This window comes from Alnus glutinosa, chromosome 5, assembly GCF_958979055.1.
Source record: "Alnus glutinosa chromosome 5, dhAlnGlut1.1, whole genome shotgun sequence".
Classification (NCBI taxonomy): Eukaryota; Viridiplantae; Streptophyta; class Magnoliopsida; order Fagales; family Betulaceae; genus Alnus; species Alnus glutinosa.
The window spans coordinates 1,523,450-1,545,325 of record NC_084890.1 but is presented as its reverse complement, the minus strand read 5'-3'; the positions used below and the strand labels follow the sequence as shown (position 1 = coordinate 1,545,325).

The window sequence follows — 21,876 nt, the reverse complement described above, 5'->3', positions numbered from 1 at the left end:
ACCGTCATTTAAGCGGTAACCGGACCGAACCGAACCACCTTTGATTTTGAACCGATTAACCGAACCGACATAAAATGAAACGACGTCATTTTAGTAAAAATGAAATGTTTGATCCTATTTTTTTCCTTTAAAAAAATTAAAACGACGTCGTTTCATTACCCATGTTAACCGAATATTAACCGATTTAACCAACTTAACCGACCACCTATTAACCGCTTTACCGACTTAACCGACCGCCTATTAACCGCTTTACCGACTTAACCGACCGCCTATTAACCGCTTAACTGACTTAAACTGACCACTTATTAACCGCTTAACCGACTTAACCGAAATAAATTCACCGACTACATTCCGACAAAAGTTGGTTTACCGACTGACTTAACCAGCTACCAAACCAATGCCCACCCCTACCTCTAACACGGGAATATGCTTTCGTCTGAGAAGCCCAAAAAGGCAGGAATCGACTGAGAACAACAATGTACAACTCATTTAATCAAGGGGGCTACCCAAGCATGAAAAGTCCGAAGAATGCTCCAACAAATCAGGCAAAAAATGGCACTCCCAAACTCAAAAAAAAATGAGAGAAGTTGGCTATAAGAAAGTCGGTATAGAGTTTCTTACTCACTCATTCTCTTATGTCTCTTAATTATTATTATTTTTAATCACTAACTTAAGCATCAGAGATGGTGCCGCAACCATTACGTACTCACATATACGACACACCACTCTTGATGATACATTTATATTATATGTTGATGTAGTGCAGTAGCTGGTAAAAGAGGTCATTAATTATCATATTAAATAAACAAATTAAAAAAGAAAAAAATCCATTCGTTTTCGGACGATTCTAGTGAGAGAATATCTGCCTTCTCTCTAACGAGAGTAAGGTTTTTTCAACCTTTTCTACTACACCTTTTTTCTTTTAAACTCTCTCTCCCCTGTCAATTCTCACACCTAAATCTTCAACCTTTCTTTTTCAACCATACTTTTTCACTGCTTTCCCTGCTTTTCCATCCTATTCACTTTCCCTTTGTTCTTGTCCTTTTCTTCGTCTAAAAATGGACCAACCAACCATCAACCTTCAAGCGCTTGTTCAGGAAACAAAAGCCCTTAATTGTGATGATCCATGTCCTTTGGAGTCGGCTCCTCTTGTTTTTCCACAAGACAACTCTTTTCGCCTGCTGGGTCGTTTGATTTCTCCAAATCCACCTTCTCTATATTGGGTACGTGATATTCTCAATCTTTCTTGGAAATTTGCTTTACCGTTTGAGGTGGATTTACTTCCAGGAGACAGATTTCTTTTTATAGTTTTTAAGGAAAATTTAGTTCAGGAAATTATGGACAAAGGTCCTTATAATATTAAGGGATCACTACTGGTAGTGAAACCGTGGCCACCTGAACTCACTTTGGAGGAGGTTGATCTTACTACATGTGCTTTTTGGGTGCAAGTGCACGGTCTTCCTCTTGAAAACATGATGGCTGTCAACGCCATCAAGATAGGTAAACTCATCGGTCTCGGGGTTCTTGATGTGGAAGATGGCGAAAAATCAGGTATCATCCACAAGAACTAGCTGAATTACGCTGCTGCTATGGGTTCTGTTTTGCTTCTGCAGGGTGTATCATTAACCCTTATGATCTTCGTTTTTGGGCATCGCAAATCATATTGTCCGGCTCCTCCTACCTCGGGGGTTTCTGATCGTTATGTTTCATCTCTTCATGGATATGTTTATCCCAGTTCCAGAAAATTGGTCTCTCGTCTTGCTTCGGCGGTGAGTAGCCATATCACTTCTCAGCCTCCGACTAGTTCTGCTGCTATGGGTTCTGTTTTGCTTCTGCAGGGTGTATCGACTCCTTCGGTTCCTCTCCATGCGCAAGGTTTCTTCCAGAGCTCCTCTCCAATGAAGCTTGCGGGAGAAGCTTCTTTGCCCCATGAATCAAGGCCACTCACTCCCCCTGAATCGTACAACCGAGTTTCTGGACAGGTTGCTGCCACGCCCCCCCAAGTTCACCCAGCTAGATCATCAAAAGGCAAAGAAAAAATCTCCGGTTTTTTCTCTTTGGACTCATATGATTATGATATTTTGGGTTGGGCTCCTATTCTGGGTCATGACCCATCGACTGATCCTCTATTCTCTTCGGGCCTTTCCTCTGCTGGGCTGAATGTTTTAGGTCCCCATGATCAGCACAATCATGGTCATTTGCAGCTTGCTCAACAGCTCACAGGGGTAATGAGCCACACCTCTTCTGGGCTTACTGTATTTGGGCCTTCTGCATTGCACTTCTACTCAGGCTTCCCACATTCTACTGCGGGTATCCAGCTCTTTGGTTCACCCATGCATGCTACGGATCCAATCTCGCACTAGCAACATGTAAGACCTCTTCCTTCTCCACCTTTACATGATCATGTTTCTGTGATGCCTGATTACCCACATTCCTCCTTCCCTGATAATCCCCATATATACACCCAGCCGATTGTCTCTCTGCCCCCCCTCCCCCCTTCCAAATTTATTCTAGCTCTCCCTCCTATTATTCCCCACCAATATACTCACATAGCCAGCCTCCCCCCACCAAAAAATCCCCCTCCCCTAGAGCTTCTGCACGGCACCACCCCTATTTACCAAAAACACAAGTGTCAGTCGTCAGGGGTAGGGCTCCGATTTCTGGGATTTATCCTTCTCCTCTCTCGAAGTTGAGCACTCTCTCGGGTCACAAATGGGTTGTAGTAACGGAGGTTTCGGATTTATTTTCCCATCCTCCGAAGAGATTGTCTACTCCCAGTAGCCTTCAGGATCGCATGTTCTTGGTTGCTCAATCTCTCACTTCTCTGAGGAACTCTCCACCTGCTCTGGGTATTTTTGGACCTCCCCCTGATCTTTCTCTGGCAGCCTCTTCTCCGGGTTTGATATCTACTGGTTCGGCAAATCCCTCTGAGCCTCTGTCCCTTTCGGCAGGGAAGAAATTGTATAAAGCTCCTAAAAAATCATGCAGTGTAACTCAGCTTGTTCTTGTGGATGAAATTCCCCGTACGGATGATCATGTGGATATTCGGACTTCAGCATCTTTTGAGGCAGCTGGCTCTGCCATGCCCCCTCCAGTTCCATGATTATCATTTCCTGGAACTGTAGAGGTTTAGTGCAGTCCTCTACAGTTTGCAGTCTTCGGGCTTTAGTCAGAAAGCACAATCCTTATCTTCTCTTTTTGACAGAAACAAAACTGCTCCTCACTTAGCTAGCCCTATTTTAAATCAATTGGATTTTGTAATGATGATCCAAGCTTCGCCCTCCAGTTTTAAAGGAGGTCTTCTGTTAGCTTGGAAAACTGATATTAGTATTGCTAGTTTATCTGTTTCTAGTAATATTATCTCTGTTTGGTACTCTTCTATTGATCCTACTGTGAAATGTTTGTTTTCTTTTGTGTATGGCCCTCCATACAAAAAGACTAACTTGAATTTTTGGACAATTTTGAGAAATTTTGGTTGTTCTTATTTTGAACCTTGGCTTTGCATTGGTGATTTTAATGCTATTTCATCATCGGATGATAAACTAGGTGGTAAGCCTTATGATAATTTTTCTCTTAATCCTCTCTTAGATTTTGTGGATTTTTTGGAATGGTGGATTTGGGTTTTTTGGGTAATCCATATACTTGGTCAAATCATCGTCAGGGGTTTGATTTGATTAAGGAGAGACTTGATAGGAGTATAGCTACTAGTCAGTGGATCCATTTTTTCCTTTCTTATTCTGTCACACATCTCCATGCTCATTGTTCGGATCATAACCCGTTACTATTGGATACCTCCATTCCTTCTCCTTCTCTCCCTAGACCTTTTCGATTTGAAGAATTTTGGACTCGTGATCCTACTTGTGGCATTGTGATTGAGGAGGCTTGGTCAAATCTTATTTCAGGATCTCCCTCTTATTGTTTGGCAAAAAAATTGAAGCTTACAAAAACTACTATTAAATATTGGAATAAGCACTACTTTGGGGATATTAGGACAAAAGTGGATAAGACTCTTTCTCTCCTTGATATTACCCAATAGGCTCCTCCTTCTGATTCTAATCTTGCTTTGGAGCTTTATCTTCAGTCTAGGCTAAATGATTATCTTCTACAGGAGGAATCTCTTTGGAAGCAAAAATCCCTGGAATTATGGCTTACCACTATGGATCTCAATACCAGGTTTATTCATACTAGTACGTTGATTCGTCGGAGACGGAATTTTATTAGTCTTTTGAAATCTCCTCTTGGGGGTTGGCTTACGGAGCGATCTGAAATAGGAGCTTGCTTTGTTAATAATTTTAAATCTTTTTTTCCTCCTCGCATCCGTCTCCTGATGCCGAATTATTGGGTCTTTTTGATACTGTCATTTCGGTTGATGATAATAATTTGCTTTGTGCTTTACCTGATGAATCTGAAATTTTTGATTCTTTAATTAGCTTAGGGCGTACTAAAGCACCTGAACCAGATAGCTTTACTGCTCTTTTTCATGAAAATATTGGGATTATATCAAGGATACAGTTCTTCTTGCTATTGGAATTTTTTTTTCCAAAATAGTACTCTGCTACGTGAGCAGAATCATACTTTCATTGCTTTAATTCCAAAGCGTTTGGATGCCTCTTCTGTTCACCATTTTCGGTCCATTAGTTTTTGCAACATTATTTATAAAATTATTTCTAAATTGCTTGCTAATAAGTTGAAGCCTCTTTTGTCCAAGTTTATCTCGCCTTTTCAGACAGCATCATTCCGGGTCGACATATTCAGGACAACTCTATTTTGGTGCATGAAATGCTTCATACACTTAAGTCTAAGAGGGGCCAGGGCGGATTTATGCCTGTCAACATTGATATGGAAAAAGCCTTTGATCGAATGGGATGGAATTTCCTTTTATCTATTCTTCAGAAATTGGGTTTTTAGGACAAATGGATAAATTGGATTCGTCTCTGTATTTCCACAACTTCATTTTCGGTTTTGTTAAACGGTAGTCCTTTTGGCCATTTTCGACCATCAAGGGGTTTGCAACAAGGTGATCCTCTCTCCCCTTTTCTTTTTATCATTCGTACTGAGGCTTTATCCCGTTTGCTTCATCATAGTCTTCGGGGTTTTCGAATTTCTCGGGATTGCTTGGCCCTTAATCATCCTCTTTTTGCTGATGACTTGGTTATTTTTACTTTTGCTACTTCTTCAAAAGCTTCTATTATTAAGACATGTCTGGATAAGTACTCCCTCTGGTCGGGCCAGTCGGTCAATATTGATAAATCCAATATTCTGTTCAGTAAAAATACAAAGGATTCCACTATCTCAGGCATTAGGGAATTCCTTCCCTATGTTAACACTCCAGTTTCAGCAAAACATCTTGGTCTTCCTTTGCTTATAGGTCGCTCAAAGAATAATGCTTTTAGTGATATTTTGGAAAAAGTCCAAGGGCGTATTGAGGGTTGGCATTCTAATACGCTTTCATAAGCTGGTAAATCTATTCTTATTAAGGTGGTGGCCTCTTCTATTCCTCCCTATGCTATGAGCTCTTTCTTGCTTCCTCATAATTTTTGTCACAAACTGGATATGGCCTTTAAAAATTCATGGTGGGGTTTCCCGAAGGATAAGTCCCATAATTTACCCTTATTATCCTGGAATTCTCTTTGTTTGCCCAAAGATCAGGGTGGTTTGGGCTTTCGTCTTATGAAGGATGTTAATATCTCTCTTATCTCAAAGTTTGGTTGGAAGCTTCTTTCTTTTCGGCTCATAACTGTCTCTGGGTTTCTTTGTTCAAGACTGAATATTTCAAATATGGGAATCTTCTTACTAGTCCCCTGCCTACTGGTTCTTTTATCTGGAATGGTATTAAATCTATTGTGCCTTTCCTGCGATCAGGTTCTTGTTTTATTCCTCATCTCTCAAGTTCTCTTTTAGTTTGGTTTTCTCCTTGGGTTCCTAAGTTACCTGATTTTCGGCTAGTTCCAAGGGTTGACAGTTTACTAGCAAATTTCCATCTGACGGTCTCAGATCTTCTTTCTTCTGCCACAGGGAATTGGGATTTACCTTTATTGTGATTTCTGTTTAATCCGTTTTCTGTCTTGGAGATTTTGAAGATTAAGATTCGATCTTCTTCTGAAGCTCTTCTTTGGACTCCTTCTTCTTCGGGTGTATTTTCTACAAAGTCAGCTCACCATTTTTTATCTTCTCAGAAGACTCCTCTTATTTCCCCTCTATCGAAGTCTAGTTGGAAACTTTTCTGGAAGTTAAAACTCAACCACCGACTTCATCTTTTTTTTTTCTTTTTTTTTTTTTTCTGGAAAATGGTATGGAGGAATTCCTTTTTTCTCCTGTCTTTAGTTCACCTTTTTTTCTCCTGTCCTATAGCTCGAGTGATCTGGAGGAATTCTTTATGGCCTCTGGATATTCAAGCTTTGTGTATCTCCTCTATGGTTGATTGGTTACAGGTTATTCTCCATCCACATGTAATTGGTATCCCTGCTTCTGAATCTCACTTTTTTCAAATCTTTGCAGCGGTTGCCTGTGATCAAATTTGGTATGCTAGGAATAAAGCGCATCATGAAAATCTGGTTCCAAATGCTCTGTCTATTTCTGCCAAAATTAATCCCATCTCCACTGAACACAACATGGCTTGGAATTCAAAGGTTTCTCTGTTCTCTCTGGTTTGGAGCAAGCCCACTGCTTCTACGTTCAAGATTAATTTTGATACTGCCATAAGGGAGCAGTTCTCAGCCCAATCGTCTGTCTGTCGTGATTCTACTGGGGCTATTATTCAATGTTTTGCCCAAATTAGTCCCCCTTGTTCGGCTATTTATATTGAAGCCTTGGCGGCTCTTCTTGCAACTCAATTGTCTTTGTCCCTAAAGCTTCCTTATGTGATCTTTGAAGGTGATTCTCTTATGGTTACTCTAGCCATTAATAACCCCTCTATTACGCAGGATTGGAGAATTTCTTCCATTATCTTAGATTTCTTATCCACCATTCCGTCTTCAACTAACTGGTCAACTAGTCATATCAACTGAAGTGCAAACTTCTGTACCCATCATGTGGCAAATTGTGCCGCAACTAGATTTTTCTCTAGCTGCATTCTCATTCCTTCCTGTTTTCCGATTTCCTTTCCACCCTATTTAGGAAAGAAATCTTCTACATCTTTCTTTGTTCCTTAATTTTTGGTGTTTATTTTCTGCATGTACTTATAAAAAAAATGATAGGAATCGTGGCCGTGGTGGGAGGAGTAGGAAGCCTAATCCACGTTATTTGGATTAAGCTTCCATGTGGTGATTGGGTGAGGTTCAAACTGAGAAGTTGATTGTTATCACACTTCTTAGTTGAGTAGCGATGGAGCTACAACTATTTTATCTTTAAGTTGTTATGTTTAACTTTTGCTTATCTTTATCTCTTTTGTTCTATGTCATCGGTTGTTTTCTTCAAGTTAGAAAGGAGTAATTGAGTAGGAATAGAATTCTTATCAAATGGGTTGTTCATGCCCAGTAAGAATAGTTGTCTATTTAAGGGTGTAAATAGCCAAAAGGAGATCATCTAAGCTATAACATATTGGTGTACGTGTTTTCCTACCTTAAGTGAAAAGGGTGTTTTTTCCTACCTCAAGTGGATTATTTGTCAATTTCATTATCATTTTTCATTGAATTCCATTCACAACCCATCTATCAATCTAGTGGACCCTTATCAATAAACAAATTAAAAAAGATTTACCCACGCAATGGCGCACCCATGAACAAATAACACATGCCCAACCAACCACTTTATTCTCTGCCAAACAATAGTGGCTAGCGTCCAAAAAAGGATAGCGACGCACAACTACCCTTTATAACTCCGCTTCTCAAATCTGTCGTCGATCCTCGTGGACCGTGGTAGGTTCAACTAAAGTGGAAACAGGGCGTCGTCTCGTACGTATTGTTGTTGCTTGTTCACGGGTTAACATTAATTAATTAGGTTCTCTTAATTTGCACCGTCATCGCATTTTAATTAGTCCAGTACCAAAAGTCACAAAGGCAACCCAGTAGTAATTGTCAAGTTTCTTTGAAAATATCAATATAATATATATTATATTTTAACACAAATATCTTTAAAATAGTTTGTATTAATATCCGTACATTCGGAAAAGCCAAGGAATGCAAAAAGGGTATTGTACTGTGTAGCATGCGTGGGCTCACACTCACCAGTCATATGGGTGATAGGGTTTTGAAAGGAAGCTGCCTCGTAAGCGTTCCTTCTTGCTCTGCCAAAATTAAAGAGGCCCGCACTATCGCTTTGCCTCTACTTAACCCCGCTCTTTCTTTCTCTCTCTCTCTCTCTCGATCGAGCATTTTCAAATCTACAGAGACCGAAACCTGTTTTGGATTACAGTCATAATGGCTGGAGGATTGAAGATGGTGATCGTTGCTCTGGTTATGATCATCTCGGTGAGCCTCGGAGGGAAATGGGTCGGAGTTGGAGCCCAAGTTCACCACCATGTGGTCGGAGGCGACCGTGGCTGGGACCCTTCTTCCGACGTCTCTTCCTGGTCCTCCGGCAGAATCTTCCGGATCGGAGACAAAATCTGTAAGCCCCTTCTCTCTCTAAGCTTTTAGGAACTAGAAATATGGTTGGTTACTGTGCAGATGAAGACCGACCGGTAAGTTCTGTGAGGCGGTTTTCTTTTCATTTTCATTTCCTTTCTTTAATTCTTGGGAAAACATCATTTTAGCCCCCAAATTATCACTCCGTTTTGCGTTTAGTCCTCAAACTGCTAATACTTCGACTCTGGCCTACCAAAACCTTTGAAAAGGACCTCATTTGTCCAAATATGTCCTTATTACCTATGTCACTTTTTCATTTTTCAATTAAAAAATTAAAAAAAATTAAAAACTAAAAACTAAAACAGCTAAATTTATATTTATATATATATAAGGTTTGGGGGTGGCTGCCGAGCCACCCCTCGAGCTTAAGAGTGGTTTTTGGGTCAACCCCAAATCCATTTAGGGTGGCCCTGAAATTCATTTGAGGTGGCTTGAAAGCCATCCCGTTTTCTTTTTTTTTTTAGTGTACTTTTTTTTTTTTTTTTTTTTAGTTTTTTTTTTAAAAAAATATTTTTTAATTAAAAAAAAACACGTGGCAGGAGTAATACGGGAACATTTTGCCAAATGAAGCATTTTTCAAAAGTTTTGGTAGTTTTGGGGGTCGGAGTCGGAGCGTTGGTAGTTTGTGGGACTAAATGAAAACGAGTGGTAATTTTGGAGGTTAAACTGTAATTTTCCCATAATTATTTTTGTTTTCTGCCTTTTGGTCCCTATTCTACTTTACTTTGATTTTATTATTACTATTATTATTTTTTAGGTTAAACACATTTTTAGTCTCTGAGTTTTCACAATTTTAATTTTTAGTCCTTAAGTTTCAAATTGCATTACAGATAGTATCTCAATTTTAGGAAAAGATTGAATTGGTACCTTGGTTAAGTTTTCCGTCCAAAAACTAACGGTCCACTACGTGCCAATCTCTGAGGTTGACATGTGGTACTATATAAAAAAATTAAAAATCTTTAAAAATTAATTAAATAAAAAAAAATTAAATTTTTTTTTTTTTAAAAAAAAAGGGGTGGCTCTTGGCCACCATTGTGGCCAAGGGGTGGCTGGCCGGTCTGGGGTAGCCGAACCACTCTTGTGGCCTATGGGGTGGTTCGGCTACCCCAAGGGCAAAACGGAAAAAATAAAATTTAGAGGGTTTGGCCCCTTGGGGGTGGCCAAACCACCCCAAAGGGCCACGGGGGTGGTTCGGCTACCCTAAAGGTAAAAAGAGAAAAACAAAATTTGGAGGGTTTGGCCCTTGGGGGTGGCCGAACCACCCCCAAGGGCCAAAACTAATATTGATTTATTTTTTTTTATTTTTTTGTCAAGGGGTAGCTGAACCACCCCCCATAGCCACCCCAGATCGGCCAAGGAGGTGACTGATGGTGGCCAAGGAAGGGTGGCTCAGTCACCTCCTTGTTTTTTTATTTTTTCAATTTTTATTTTTTTTATTTTTTAATATATATTTTATTTTAATTTTATTATTTGTTAATTAAATTTTAAAGATTTTTAATTTTTAATTTTTTATATAGTGTCACGTTGACACGTGGTGAACCGTTAGTTTTGAGACGGAAAACTTAACCGAGGTATCAATTCAGTATTTTCTTAAAATTGATGTACCATCTATGATACAAATTAAAACTTAGGGACTAAAAAATAAAGTTGTGAAAACTCAAGGAAGTATATAACCCTTATTTTTTATGATGAATGGCAGGGTTCGCGTACTCTGCAGCGCAGGAAAGCGTCGCTGAGCTGAAAAGCAAGGAGGAATACGAGTCGTGCGATATAAGCAACCCAATCAGAACGTACACGGACGGTTTGGATGGCATTTCACTGGAAGGGGAAGGGATCCGGTACTTCGCTAGCTACAGCCCTGAAAACTGCAAGAACGGCCTGAAGTTACACGTGGAGGTGCTGCCTGAGGGGAGCTCGGCAATGGCTGCTGGGCCTACTTCTGGTTCAGCCCATCTAATTGGGAGCTTTATCCTCTTAGCTATTGGATTCCTTTGCTATGTAGTAGGTGTCTAGAGGCAGTCTCTATTTGCCGTTTGTGTTTTAGGCGTGTTTTTTTTTTTTTTTTTTTTTTTTTTTTTTTCTGCTTTTGAACTAGTGTTTTAGGCGTCTTGATCAGCACTAGTAATTGACGACGGGAAAAGGACAAGACTCCGGAGTAATGTGGATTCCTCATGTAGTAATTTCAAATTAGCACTAACTTAAATTTGAAAAGTTACTACTCTTTTTTTCTTTTTTCAGTTTGGGATTTGGTTATTATGGATTACAAAATAATAGCCCTTTAGAACCTGGATTTGTTTTAATTTATGCATGATAAGTTGTATTAATTTTGCTAAACGTTATGGTATAAGCTATAATTTCTTGTCAGAGTATTTGATTGGTTTAACCGCCTTAAAATATGAGATTTATATATATATATATATGGAGATTTTTTTTTTTTTACTTTTTTATATGAGCACACTCTTCCTACCTTTCATTTGATAGTCTTTGGTTCTGTTTGGTTTAGTGATAGCGATTTTGAAGCGTGTACTTTGAGAAAATAGCAATTAAAAAATACCGTTAATAAAAATACAATTTTAAAAAAACATATTTAAGCATTCGGTAAAATTGTAAAAATACATTCCCTAGCTATTTGAAAATGTAAAATTCTATACATTTTCAACCTGCCATTTTTTTCAAACCCACTCTTCACGTTCTTTCATAAATCTTTCATCTGCTGCAGACAAGAAAATGGTCGAGAGAAATAATCAAAAGCTGTTTTGGAGATTATTTTGCCTATTTGAGACGCCAAACATAATTAACGCACTCTCCATCAACAACCAGGCAGAAATACCGGTAATTGGATTCGCACGGTTTGTTTCAGTCTAAGTTCAAATTATTGTCGATGAAAACAATACTTTTCCTGCTGATTTCAATTTGATAGAATTTGAAAACGAAATGCAGAAGACAAAAAGCATACAAACACAATTTACAATTGTATGGAGACCCTAGAATTCATGAATCAGTACAAAGTAACCCATCTTAATCATCCATCATTGTTTGACTCGAAAATAGATCTTATACAAAACCAACTCTCTCTACGTTTTTTTTTTTGGTACGAGGTTGGACACCAGCTGCAATGAAAAGCGGATGTACTGGGATCCAATCATCTGTCCCTCAAAACAACATAGTTAGACCCATTCGTCCTCTGTATCTTTGAAATTTTCCTCAAGATGTCTGCAAAGGCCTTCTTGTCCTGAACAATATATATATATATATTTTTTATAAGTGAATTAACGCACAAGAAAAACACATTTTTGTCCTGCATATTATGCCAAAGCAAGAAATAGGAATAAATTTGATACAGTTGTCAAGTAGACATTTGATCAAACATGTAGTTCGTTGCTTCTTTTTCTTTTCTTTTTTTTTCTCGTCTTTTTAATACAAGTAACTCTTGAAGCAAATGCAAGCAAAAAATGACCTTATTTCCCATAATTAAAAGAAAGAGGAACACATCACCAAACTATTAACAGTATATCTTTGGTCTAGTTTCTGTCAGATCATATTTCCTTTTGTATGAGGCAATTTGGGTGCCAAATGACCAGGGAGCTGTATGATCATGGACAATGGTTTGTGTTGCAAGCACTAAAAAAATAATAATCATAAATACTACACAAACATGCCAAAGATAATCCTCACAATAGGGACCTAAAACCATTTTGATGTATGAGGTAACTCAACTTGACCAATCTGTTTATAGTTCTCATAAAAAATAAGGCTTCCATGGACACCAAAAGAACGTTGACACAAACATATTGAACTCTGGTCACATGAATCAAAGACTCATACAAAAGATGAAAGAGCAATGTTTTAAAAACCGTACCATTTAGAGAGACCCAAAATAGGTCAATGGGTTGATCATGATCAAAAGAGTAATATCACGACTGCCTTAATTATTAATTTGAAAACTAAACAATATAACATAAATAGATGTGATGATATAAAAATAGATTGCAAAATAATTATATTAATAAATAGGCATGACAAAATGTATATTTACGTCAATATGTAGCGGATTTCATATTTATTCCACCAAGTGTGTTGAATTCAGGACAAAAAAGTTAAAACACAGTAAATAGGGCAAAAACAATACTATTAGTAAAATAAAGAGAAATGTTACACATACTTCCACTCCCACACTCTCTAACGTGGCACTGAAAATCACCATTATATTTTATAAAGATCACTATTAGATTTTGGATCCAATGGTAATTTGCAATGCCACGTCAGGAAGTGAGCACTTGGAAGTGTGGGAGTGGGGGTATGTGTAGTATTTGTCTAAAATAAATGGCATAAAAAGTGCAGTGGCTTGCGTTCAACTTCCACTACCTGAAACTTGTAACGCTTCTTTTTTCTTTTTCTTTTTTATTTTCAAATAAAGAGGTACCTGAGCTGGACTGGGGCACTGGGCTTGTTATAAAACCTGTCTATGGGCTCATAAGTCAGTGATCCAACCAGTAGACATGGCCCAAGACAGGTTCTACAAGTTATGGTCTAGGGGTGCTCCCCAGTCCAGAAAAAGCGGAAGTTACCATTTTGACCCCGCCCCATTTGGTACAAGCTTTAAGGCAATGTGAAAGAGCATACCTCCGGGGATCTTAGTCTAGCCTTAAAATTAGCAACAAGATCCTGTGTCGTCACTGATGTTTTTTGCATTAAAACAGCCCTGATTTCTTCTTCAGTGACAGGCCCAGCAGATGATGTTGACGCAGTTTTTGATGATGATGATGATGATGATGATGGTATGCCTTTTGAAGACACACTACTCTTAGAAGTAGGCACAGTTTCTTCTTTCAAAGAAGGTTTTAATTCCTGATTCCAAAAAGCACATTAAAATTACAATGAAAGACAATTCCACTAAAATAGACCATGTTTAGGGAGCCCTAAAATATCATAGGGGATAAATTATTTGAATAAAACTAGAAGTAAAATAAAGCAGGTTCATAAAAGATAGTCTCACATTTTCTGTCTTCACCTTCTTTGGAGGTGCACCACTAGATGCTTTTGCATCATCACCATTTAATTTTCTCTTCGCCTTTGCAGACTTAGAGGCAGATGGGGTTCCCCGAGCGGATCCAGAAGGCACTGTTTTGACAGGACTGTTTTCAGCAGGTTCCTCTTTAGGTGCATCCTTCTGCTTTGGAGCTAGCACAGGAGAAAGGCCAATCTCATCTTCCATCTGGATAAAGCAATACAAAAATCTCCATTAGTGGAGAGGAAAACACAAGTATTATGAATGACAAAGTACAAAACCAACTGACTTCGCACTTTACTTAAAAAGAAAGAAAATGCCTCATCATCGGTCAAAAATGCACTAAATGGTTCATTGCTTCAGTTCCACAACATCCATCACAAAATTGTTAATAATGAACTTGAGTTGTTAACGTAACAAGGTAATACAATTAAGCATCAAACTAAACTTACATCATCGTCATCGTCATCATCCTCAACATCTGAATCATTAAGCCCACCAGCTCGCCCAAGCAGCTTCTTCAACTCTTTTCCAGATTTGCTCAGTCCCCCCTCCTCTTCGTTATCTTCATCCTCGTCTTCTTCATCCTGCAAGAACATGTAAAAACATTGTTGTTATGGAAATTTGTTTGTTGTCCAAAATGAAGAAGCCACAAACTTTAGTAATTAACATGCACCGAGCAAAGAACGATATTCAAGTACTACCTCTAGCACCAGAAACACAACATTGAAGCAGTTAAATGGCAGTTATAAAGGACCAAGTATAAATTAGCTAAACCTGAACAAAGGAATCATGACTGAGAATGTATAGCAGTATTAGAGGCAAAAATTATACAAGGAAAGCCATGCTAGGCCCAAGACCATATTGACTATGCAACATAATGATAGGCTGCTTAACACTTTCATTTCAACAAATTTCTAATTGGGTTTGCTGCGAGTAAATTTCACAAATCAATTTTCAAAAATACCATCAACCAATTTATTAGCAGATAGTTAGCAACAAGCATAATGAGCCTATAATTTTTTGAAGATAATTCCCATGGGAGTTAGCTATTATAGAAAGAATTGCATTAAAAAAATATAACAGAAAAGAAGAAGTGTACATGTTGGTGGAAGACTACATGTATTACTTTCAGTGAAGAAGCCCAACATACTGGAAAAGATAAGTAAACCTTCAAAGATTATAACTTGCATACTACACCCACAAATAAACAGGCAGCACTAACATCAGAAAATATTTTAGAATCAGATACATCCTTGGTTAAAAATCTAGGCTTAGCTGAGTTCAGTTGTAGATCCATCCTTAGTTGATAGTTTTTTAATAGTCTCCATACTATATGCCTTCTGGAAACTCTATCTATCAAGAAAATATGTTCCTCCCTTCCTATTAATATAAGAGTAAATGTCAACCAACATACATATAGCAGCTAAGGTCAGAAATTGGGAATATTAGGTTATCAGCTTCAGGCCCAGTAAATGTTTATCAAAGCACATCTTCAATATTATAATAATTTTCCAGGAGGGTTGTTCCAAATTGGCCTGTAATAAAAAGGCACACAAACAAACCTGCTTAATTTCTGGAGGAGCAGGAACTTCAGGGGCCAATTCTTCCCTTTCCTCAGGATTATTACCAAGGGCTTCATCGTCATCAGTAAAAATTTCTTCATGCTCCCAATCATCACCTGGTATTTATTGATGCATTTTTTTTTTTTGATAAGTATTTATTGATGCATATATAAGGGGAAAGATGTACCATAAACGCAGATATGATTAATAATGGAAGTCATCAAGTGTCTTCAATTGTTACTAGAACAGAAGCTTTCTCAACGCAATAAAATAATAATAATAATAATAATAATAAAATAAAACTTAATATAGAAATTATGTAATAGAATTTGTAACCTATATTCCTTACAACTTAAGACACACTTTCACGCTTTTACACCATTCCACATAAAGTTGAATATACAAGGGCTAGAAATAGGACAAAATTGGTGCAGTACAAAAAGCAACCAACTGATGACATGCACTTTCTTCAAGGATAAGCATACTATGATATTCAGTATAAATGTGAAATAAATTCAACATACAATTTACTCCCAACTAGAAAGATAAGCCACAATAAATCTGTTCTAGTATTCTCTCTGTCAAAGGTTTTAACAAAAAGTTCAAATTACATTAAAAAGAAAATGAAAATAGGTTTTAATAAAATTTCGTTGCTCAACTCCCTATCAGATGTGTACACTACATCCATTTCTTTTTATAAGTAATCCAATATCATAAAGAAACGCAAAGGGGGCGCAATCCATGTAAACGGGATGTACACAAGAGAAACACCCAATTAAGAAAAAGAACACATATCAAGAAATTCTAAGAAGCGAGAATAGTTGTAGGCATCCATCCGGAAAAATTAAATAAATAAAATAAAATTCACAACAAACACTGACCAAAGCAAACCTCAGGAAGATGGATTTAAGAGAGTTTCCATTAAGTTCCATGTCATTAGAAGTACAATTATTCCTCTTCTGCTAAATCATTTACATAAAACAAACAGGAACTGCCTTCCAAGTATCACGATTCTTGTGATGACCAAAATACCCTTTCCAACATGAAGACACCCCCCTCAGTCCTAGGCATCACCCACTGCATACCAAATAAAAATTACACAACCCCACTCCTTCACAACCATACAATGTAGAAGGAGATGGCTTACGGTTTCAGCAACATTCTTGCACATGCACTACTAATTATCTTCTCTTCCAAAGGTTGTAAACTGTCAAGATTTTCCCCAAAACAGCTGTGCATTAAAAAAAAAAAAAAAAAAAAATTGCTACTTTTCATGGTACCCTGACACCCTAAATGCTATCTAGGGTTTTGCCTTGAAATCATAGACATCCACAGATACCAAAAAATCAAGTAACTTTCTGAAAAATATGGATAATAGATATACTATTCAAGAAAGTTACACAGAGAAACGCCCTCAGCACCTTCTAATTCAGTTACTTTTTTATTTAAGGGGAAAAAAAACCTAACATCTCTACTCTTATATGTTATATTTTCCAGGAGAGTAGGACCAAACTAATCTGAGTAATATATTCAGGTTTTTTGACATGAAATACATCACTTGGGTGTCATGACATAAAATGGACAAGAAATGAAGAAAATAATCCATGGTGACGTCTTCTTTAGATGAAAACAAGGTACAGTAAAGAAAAAAGAAAAGTGCATACCCTTCTCAATATCATCATCTTCCAAATCATGATCACCACCCCTCGGACCTTCCTCATCATCGTCACCACTTCTCTTGTTAAGTCCCAATCTATTCTTCCTTGCTGCCTCTTCTTCTTCAACCTCCTCCCCTTTGTCTGAAACATTACCTTCCTCATCATCACCAGTTGTTTTTCTACGCCCTCTCCCACCACCCACAACACTATCCTTGTCATCAGTCCTCTCTACTTCACCAAATGCAGCAGCTCCATTATTTGCAGCTTTCATCATCCATCTTTCATATCCATCTGCAGTCTTTTTCCTGTTCTTCATCTTTTCTTCTGCTTCCTCCAGCGTAAGTTGCTTATATTGTGCAACCTTGTTAAAGTTGTACCTAAAGATTGATCAGGTCAAAAAACCATCGGAGGAAATAAGCAAAAGTTACATTAAAATTGACATTCAAATACCAACTTTCCCATAGATTCTCAACTACTTATAAATATATGAGAGAGAGAGAGAGAGAGAGAGAGAGAGAGAGAGAGAGAGAGAGAGAGAGAGATTCTCAACTAATATTTCAACAAAGCGAAAAAAATAAAAAAAATAAATAAAAAATAAAAATCAAGACTTAAGAAAAATTATAATTAAAAAGATCTTTCAGCTAAAAAAAAAAATCTCCATATAGATAAGAATTATTACATATGTTAGGTTGTGCATACCAAGAACCAGCAGGAATAGCAACAAACTCCTTCCCTTGCATCATTAGCAGGTAGTATGTAGCAGATTGTGCACCTTCAAGATGACCTTGGTACTGAGATTGCCCTGTTTCATCCTCCAATAGCCATGGTTTATTCTTGTACTTCTCCTATGTGAAGCAATAATAAATTAATGAGGAGAAATGCTACATGTACTTACAAACTCTTACTAAATGACTGAGAAGCCAATGAGACGTGCAGAGTAGCATTTTGATCTGACTTTTAAATAGGAGCAAACAAATTTTATATGGTTTCTGCTTTGCCATCAAGGTAAAGTTCATTTAATCCACAGGTGTTGCTCCATCTTAGATTTTACCATAGCATGTGCCAGCACAGGGGAGAAATTGCAATTTATGAATAACACTTTTTTCCTTCAACTCTCACATAATGCTAAGTTCTCAGACATTTTAAAAGTAAACTAGCATTTTTTTTATTGGTAAGTTACACATGTACTCGGTGGGACTTGAACCCACGACCTCACCCTCCACCTTGCTAAAAAGGGAGGAAATACCATTTGAGCTAAAGCTCATTGGTATAAATTTGCATTTCTTTTAGTGAAACAATATGCTGTGTTTTATCTATTTCAGATATTGTTGTGTCCCCACCAATGAGCTTTAGCTCAAATGGTACTTCCTATCTTTGTAGCAAGGTGGAAGGTGAGTTCATGGGTTCATGTCCCCCCAGGTGCATGTGTAACTTATTGATCAAAATAAATGTTGTGTCCCCAGACTTTTCATGCATAAATTTAGCTGTTTTTCATACCTCTTGTTACATATTTTGCTCTCCACCAATTTTTAAGCCTATCTTAAACCTGTAAGCCAATCTCCTGGTTACAGTATACTCCCATTTTAAATAGAGATATCTTCTAAGGGTGAAAAGATAAAAAGGGTACATATGGTTCATCCTGAATCAGTTAAAACAAAATAACAAACCAAAACTAGCTGCATAGAAATTTATTTATAAGGTTTCAACTTCTACACAACAAAAAGCTAAACTAGACCAGGCACTACCAGAATATCACCACAAGAATACCATACAATCATTACAATTCTGAGAAGTTCAATTCCGAATACTGCAAATGAAAGGGTAGAAATAAGCAAACAATACACAATAATAAGGATGCACTCAATACCCGCAAGGCATCAGTAAGTTGGCGTCCTTGTAGCCCTTCTTTATGGAGAGACCATTTATTCTCAGCAGACTTTTTCTTCGAAAAATTTGGCAACCCAGTCACGAATCTACCAATAAAGTAATTCTTGTCACTGCCAGAACTCGCACGAACATTGTATTCCTATTATGAAAACACAAAAAAGAGCATACAAACCTTCAGCTTACAACTACAGCAGACTCTAATCTGTAAACTACTTTAAATCAATAACAGAGCAAATTAGAGACCCTGCAGATACGCTTGTCGAATTATGGTCAGATCAAACATTAAAAACTACTCATGTTCGCACATAACACGAATCTCTTCACCTAATGACCAGTCCTTATTAAATTTTATTAATGACCAGTCCTTATACCAAAGAAGGGAAAAAAAAAACCTAACATTTCCTCACTCCTTTTTCTTTTTCTTCTTAATAAACTTAAAGCAAGAGCTGGGATAAACTCCTGCTGAGTAAAAGTCAATTACGTATAAAATCGAAACACTCACATCCAAAAAGTTCCTCACTAGCATCAGAATTCTGTTCCAGAGAACAAAACCTAATTACAATTGGATCATGCAAATTGTCAACGTGCTTTTCGCCAATGACAACACAGATTAAACTAAGCTTTGTAATGTGTTCATAATCAATAAGAAAACCATACATGTATGGATTCATACAAAATACAGAGACATAAATATACACACCTACATATAAACACAAATATATGAGAGCGAGAGAGAGAGAGAGACTGAACTCTAATCAAGCGATTGACGGTGGCGCCACAGTCGTAGCACTTGCCACGATTCTCGGCCATGGTTTTGCCACAGGTCAAGCACAGAGTCATGTGCTTGCAATTGCTTCCGTACAAGTCCGAGGTCGATCCACATCCACTACACGACGACTTCAACATCAGATCGAACGACATCCTCCCTCCTTCAAAATCGGCAACAACAACAACAATGAAAATTTTCCAGGGAAAAAAACAGAAATTCAGAGAATATCACAAAACTAAGACCACTAGGGTTTCAAAAAAGAGGAGCGTGAGTGGATGATCAATAACCTAGCATGCGATATTTTAATTAATAAAACTTAATTACCTTCAGCTTGATTGAGAAGAGAGCTCAACGAGGGTTGTAATTATGGATTACAAGTTTTAATTGCTTTCGATTAGTGAGAGTCGTTTTAGGTATATGATTCGATTCGGTTAAAGTCTTAGAGAGAGCTTCTGGTTTCGGTGGATGGAGAAGAAAATGTGCGGGAGCGAAGAGCGAAGTATAATAATAAGTAGGCTAAATTACTAATTAGTTAATGCAGTAATGCACGGGATTTGTAGTTTTATACAATCTATTGATACGATACTCGGTAGAATATCTTAAACTATCAAATATCTTTTCGTGTACAAATTTTTTACAAAATTATAATTTTATTTTTAAATAAAAATTTATTTAAAAAATAAATAAATTAAATGTTGATTCAGCCACCCTTAAAAATGGTTAACTCGTTTTGTATATGAAATAGACCACTAAAATAAAATGATTATTTTAATTGTTTGGTTGTTCTTTCACATATTTTTTGGAATAATCATTCACATTTGAATGACTATTCTCTTATTTAAAAGAATAATTATTTATTTAAATAATGAGATGAATGATTATTTTTAGAAAAACAAAACATGTTTTTAGAAAATTTCATTTTATTTTTTATTTTTTATTTTTTATTTTTTTCAAACCCAATTTTTTTTTATTTTTTTTAAAAAAAAATGATTGAAATCTTCTATTCTTATTGATACCCATTCATAAGGAAATTACTATTATGTATGCTAATCCTGCCCTTGGAGCCCTTCGCAATAAGCTCTTCAACCTTTTTTTAAATTTAACTCTAAAAAACTACTACGCTAACCACTTTTCAAATTTACTAATGCTCTATTTGTTTCAGCGTAAAATATTTTTTTGAAAATGTTTTTTGCATTTTTCGGTGTTTGGTGGTGATGAAAATAATAGTTAACGAAAATTATTTTCAGTTTGACCATAAAGCCTCTTTAATTTTTTTGGATTTAAACTCTTCATTTTTATACACACGTTTATAGGAATCTGTCATCATCGGGCACTAGAGTTTGTTGGTAACTCAGCTCTACTGCCAAAGATCCCGAATTTTAGTATCCGATTGTTGGAATCCGACGGCACTGGCCGGATTCCGATAACCATCTATGAAATCCAACCACTGCGGTCGGAATTCAGCAAAATAGGCCAGAATCTGGCGACTATGGCCGGACTCTAGCGACAATTGTTGGATTCCATTTTACGTCGTTGGTAATTTTTTCGTACGAGCCAAATGCCGTAAAATATTTTCAAACAAATCATTTTTTTCTGAAAAATGATTTTGTTGAAAATATTTTACGATGAAAAACATTTTGCGTCAAACAAAAAGAGCATAAATATCAAACTCTTTAAATATTTATCTATTTTAACAAAATATTATTTTTTTATTAGTGAAACTAACTATCATAATTTTATTTTTCAGCCCAACTACAACTTCAATTCAAACCGTAGCCATGCATAAGGAGGAAATAATATTAAAAAAAAAATAAAGTTTACTTTTTGGGATCTTTACATTTAATAATGAATTTTGACAAATGTTAAATATAACATTGGCTAAAGAGTCAGTTATATAATGTTTTTTTGTCAAATTTTAGAATAAAGTAAAATATAAAGAGCCCATTAAGAATGCTCTTAGGATAGTTTGAGCGACTCTCTTAAGCTATATTAGTAGTGATTCAGCGATGTCGTTAGAGAGAATTTTGAGTCTCTGAAGTCTTTTCTCATTGGATGGTCGGTTGCTCTCTTAAAGATAGACAAGGATCATCTCCGGTTTAAATAAACTAGAGGGGATCCAGTTAGTGCATTTTGAGACGCGGATTTATGGAAACTAAAGATGATTCAAATGCTTTAAGTAGAGACTCTTAACCATCTTTGGAGATAGTGTATATCTGGCAAAATGCACATTTTTTATATTTTAGCTATTAACTTTTTAATATAAAATCTACAAGCTATTTATTTCATTTTTATATTTTTTAAGTATTATTTTTAATGTTTTATTTTATTGTTTCTTAACCCATTATTGTGCGGGAAAGAGAGCGTAAAAGAAAGAGGGAGAGAAAAAAAAGATAGTTACTTTGTTGGAAAAAAATAATAATAATTT

The 21,876-nt window shown here is 36.8% G+C and overlaps 2 protein-coding genes across 2 annotated transcripts; one reads left to right on the top strand and one right to left on the bottom strand.

Annotated features, from left to right (window-relative positions):
• The first annotated feature begins 8,154 nt into the window (after positions 1–8,154).
• On the top strand, positions 8,155–10,928 carry LOC133869566 (uclacyanin 1-like). Its single transcript, XM_062306602.1, has 2 exons — positions 8,155–8,547; positions 10,264–10,928. The coding sequence occupies exons 1-2, from the start codon at positions 8,358–8,360 to the stop codon at positions 10,575–10,577; spliced, it is 504 nt and encodes a 167-aa protein (XP_062162586.1). The 5' UTR covers positions 8,155–8,357; the 3' UTR covers positions 10,578–10,928.
• A 575-nt stretch (positions 10,929–11,503) lies between these two features.
• LOC133868588 (transcription initiation factor IIF subunit alpha) lies at positions 11,504–19,973 on the bottom strand. Its single transcript, XM_062305517.1, has 10 exons — positions 19,776–19,973; positions 19,433–19,611; positions 18,663–18,821; positions 17,495–17,640; positions 16,802–17,172; positions 15,138–15,253; positions 14,025–14,159; positions 13,561–13,779; positions 13,188–13,412; positions 11,504–11,796 (listed from the first exon to the last, which is right to left on the bottom strand). The coding sequence occupies exons 2-10, from the start codon at positions 19,601–19,603 to the stop codon at positions 11,707–11,709; spliced, it is 1,632 nt and encodes a 543-aa protein (XP_062161501.1). The 5' UTR covers positions 19,604–19,611; positions 19,776–19,973; the 3' UTR covers positions 11,504–11,706.
• Between the last annotated feature and the right edge of the window lie 1,903 nt (positions 19,974–21,876).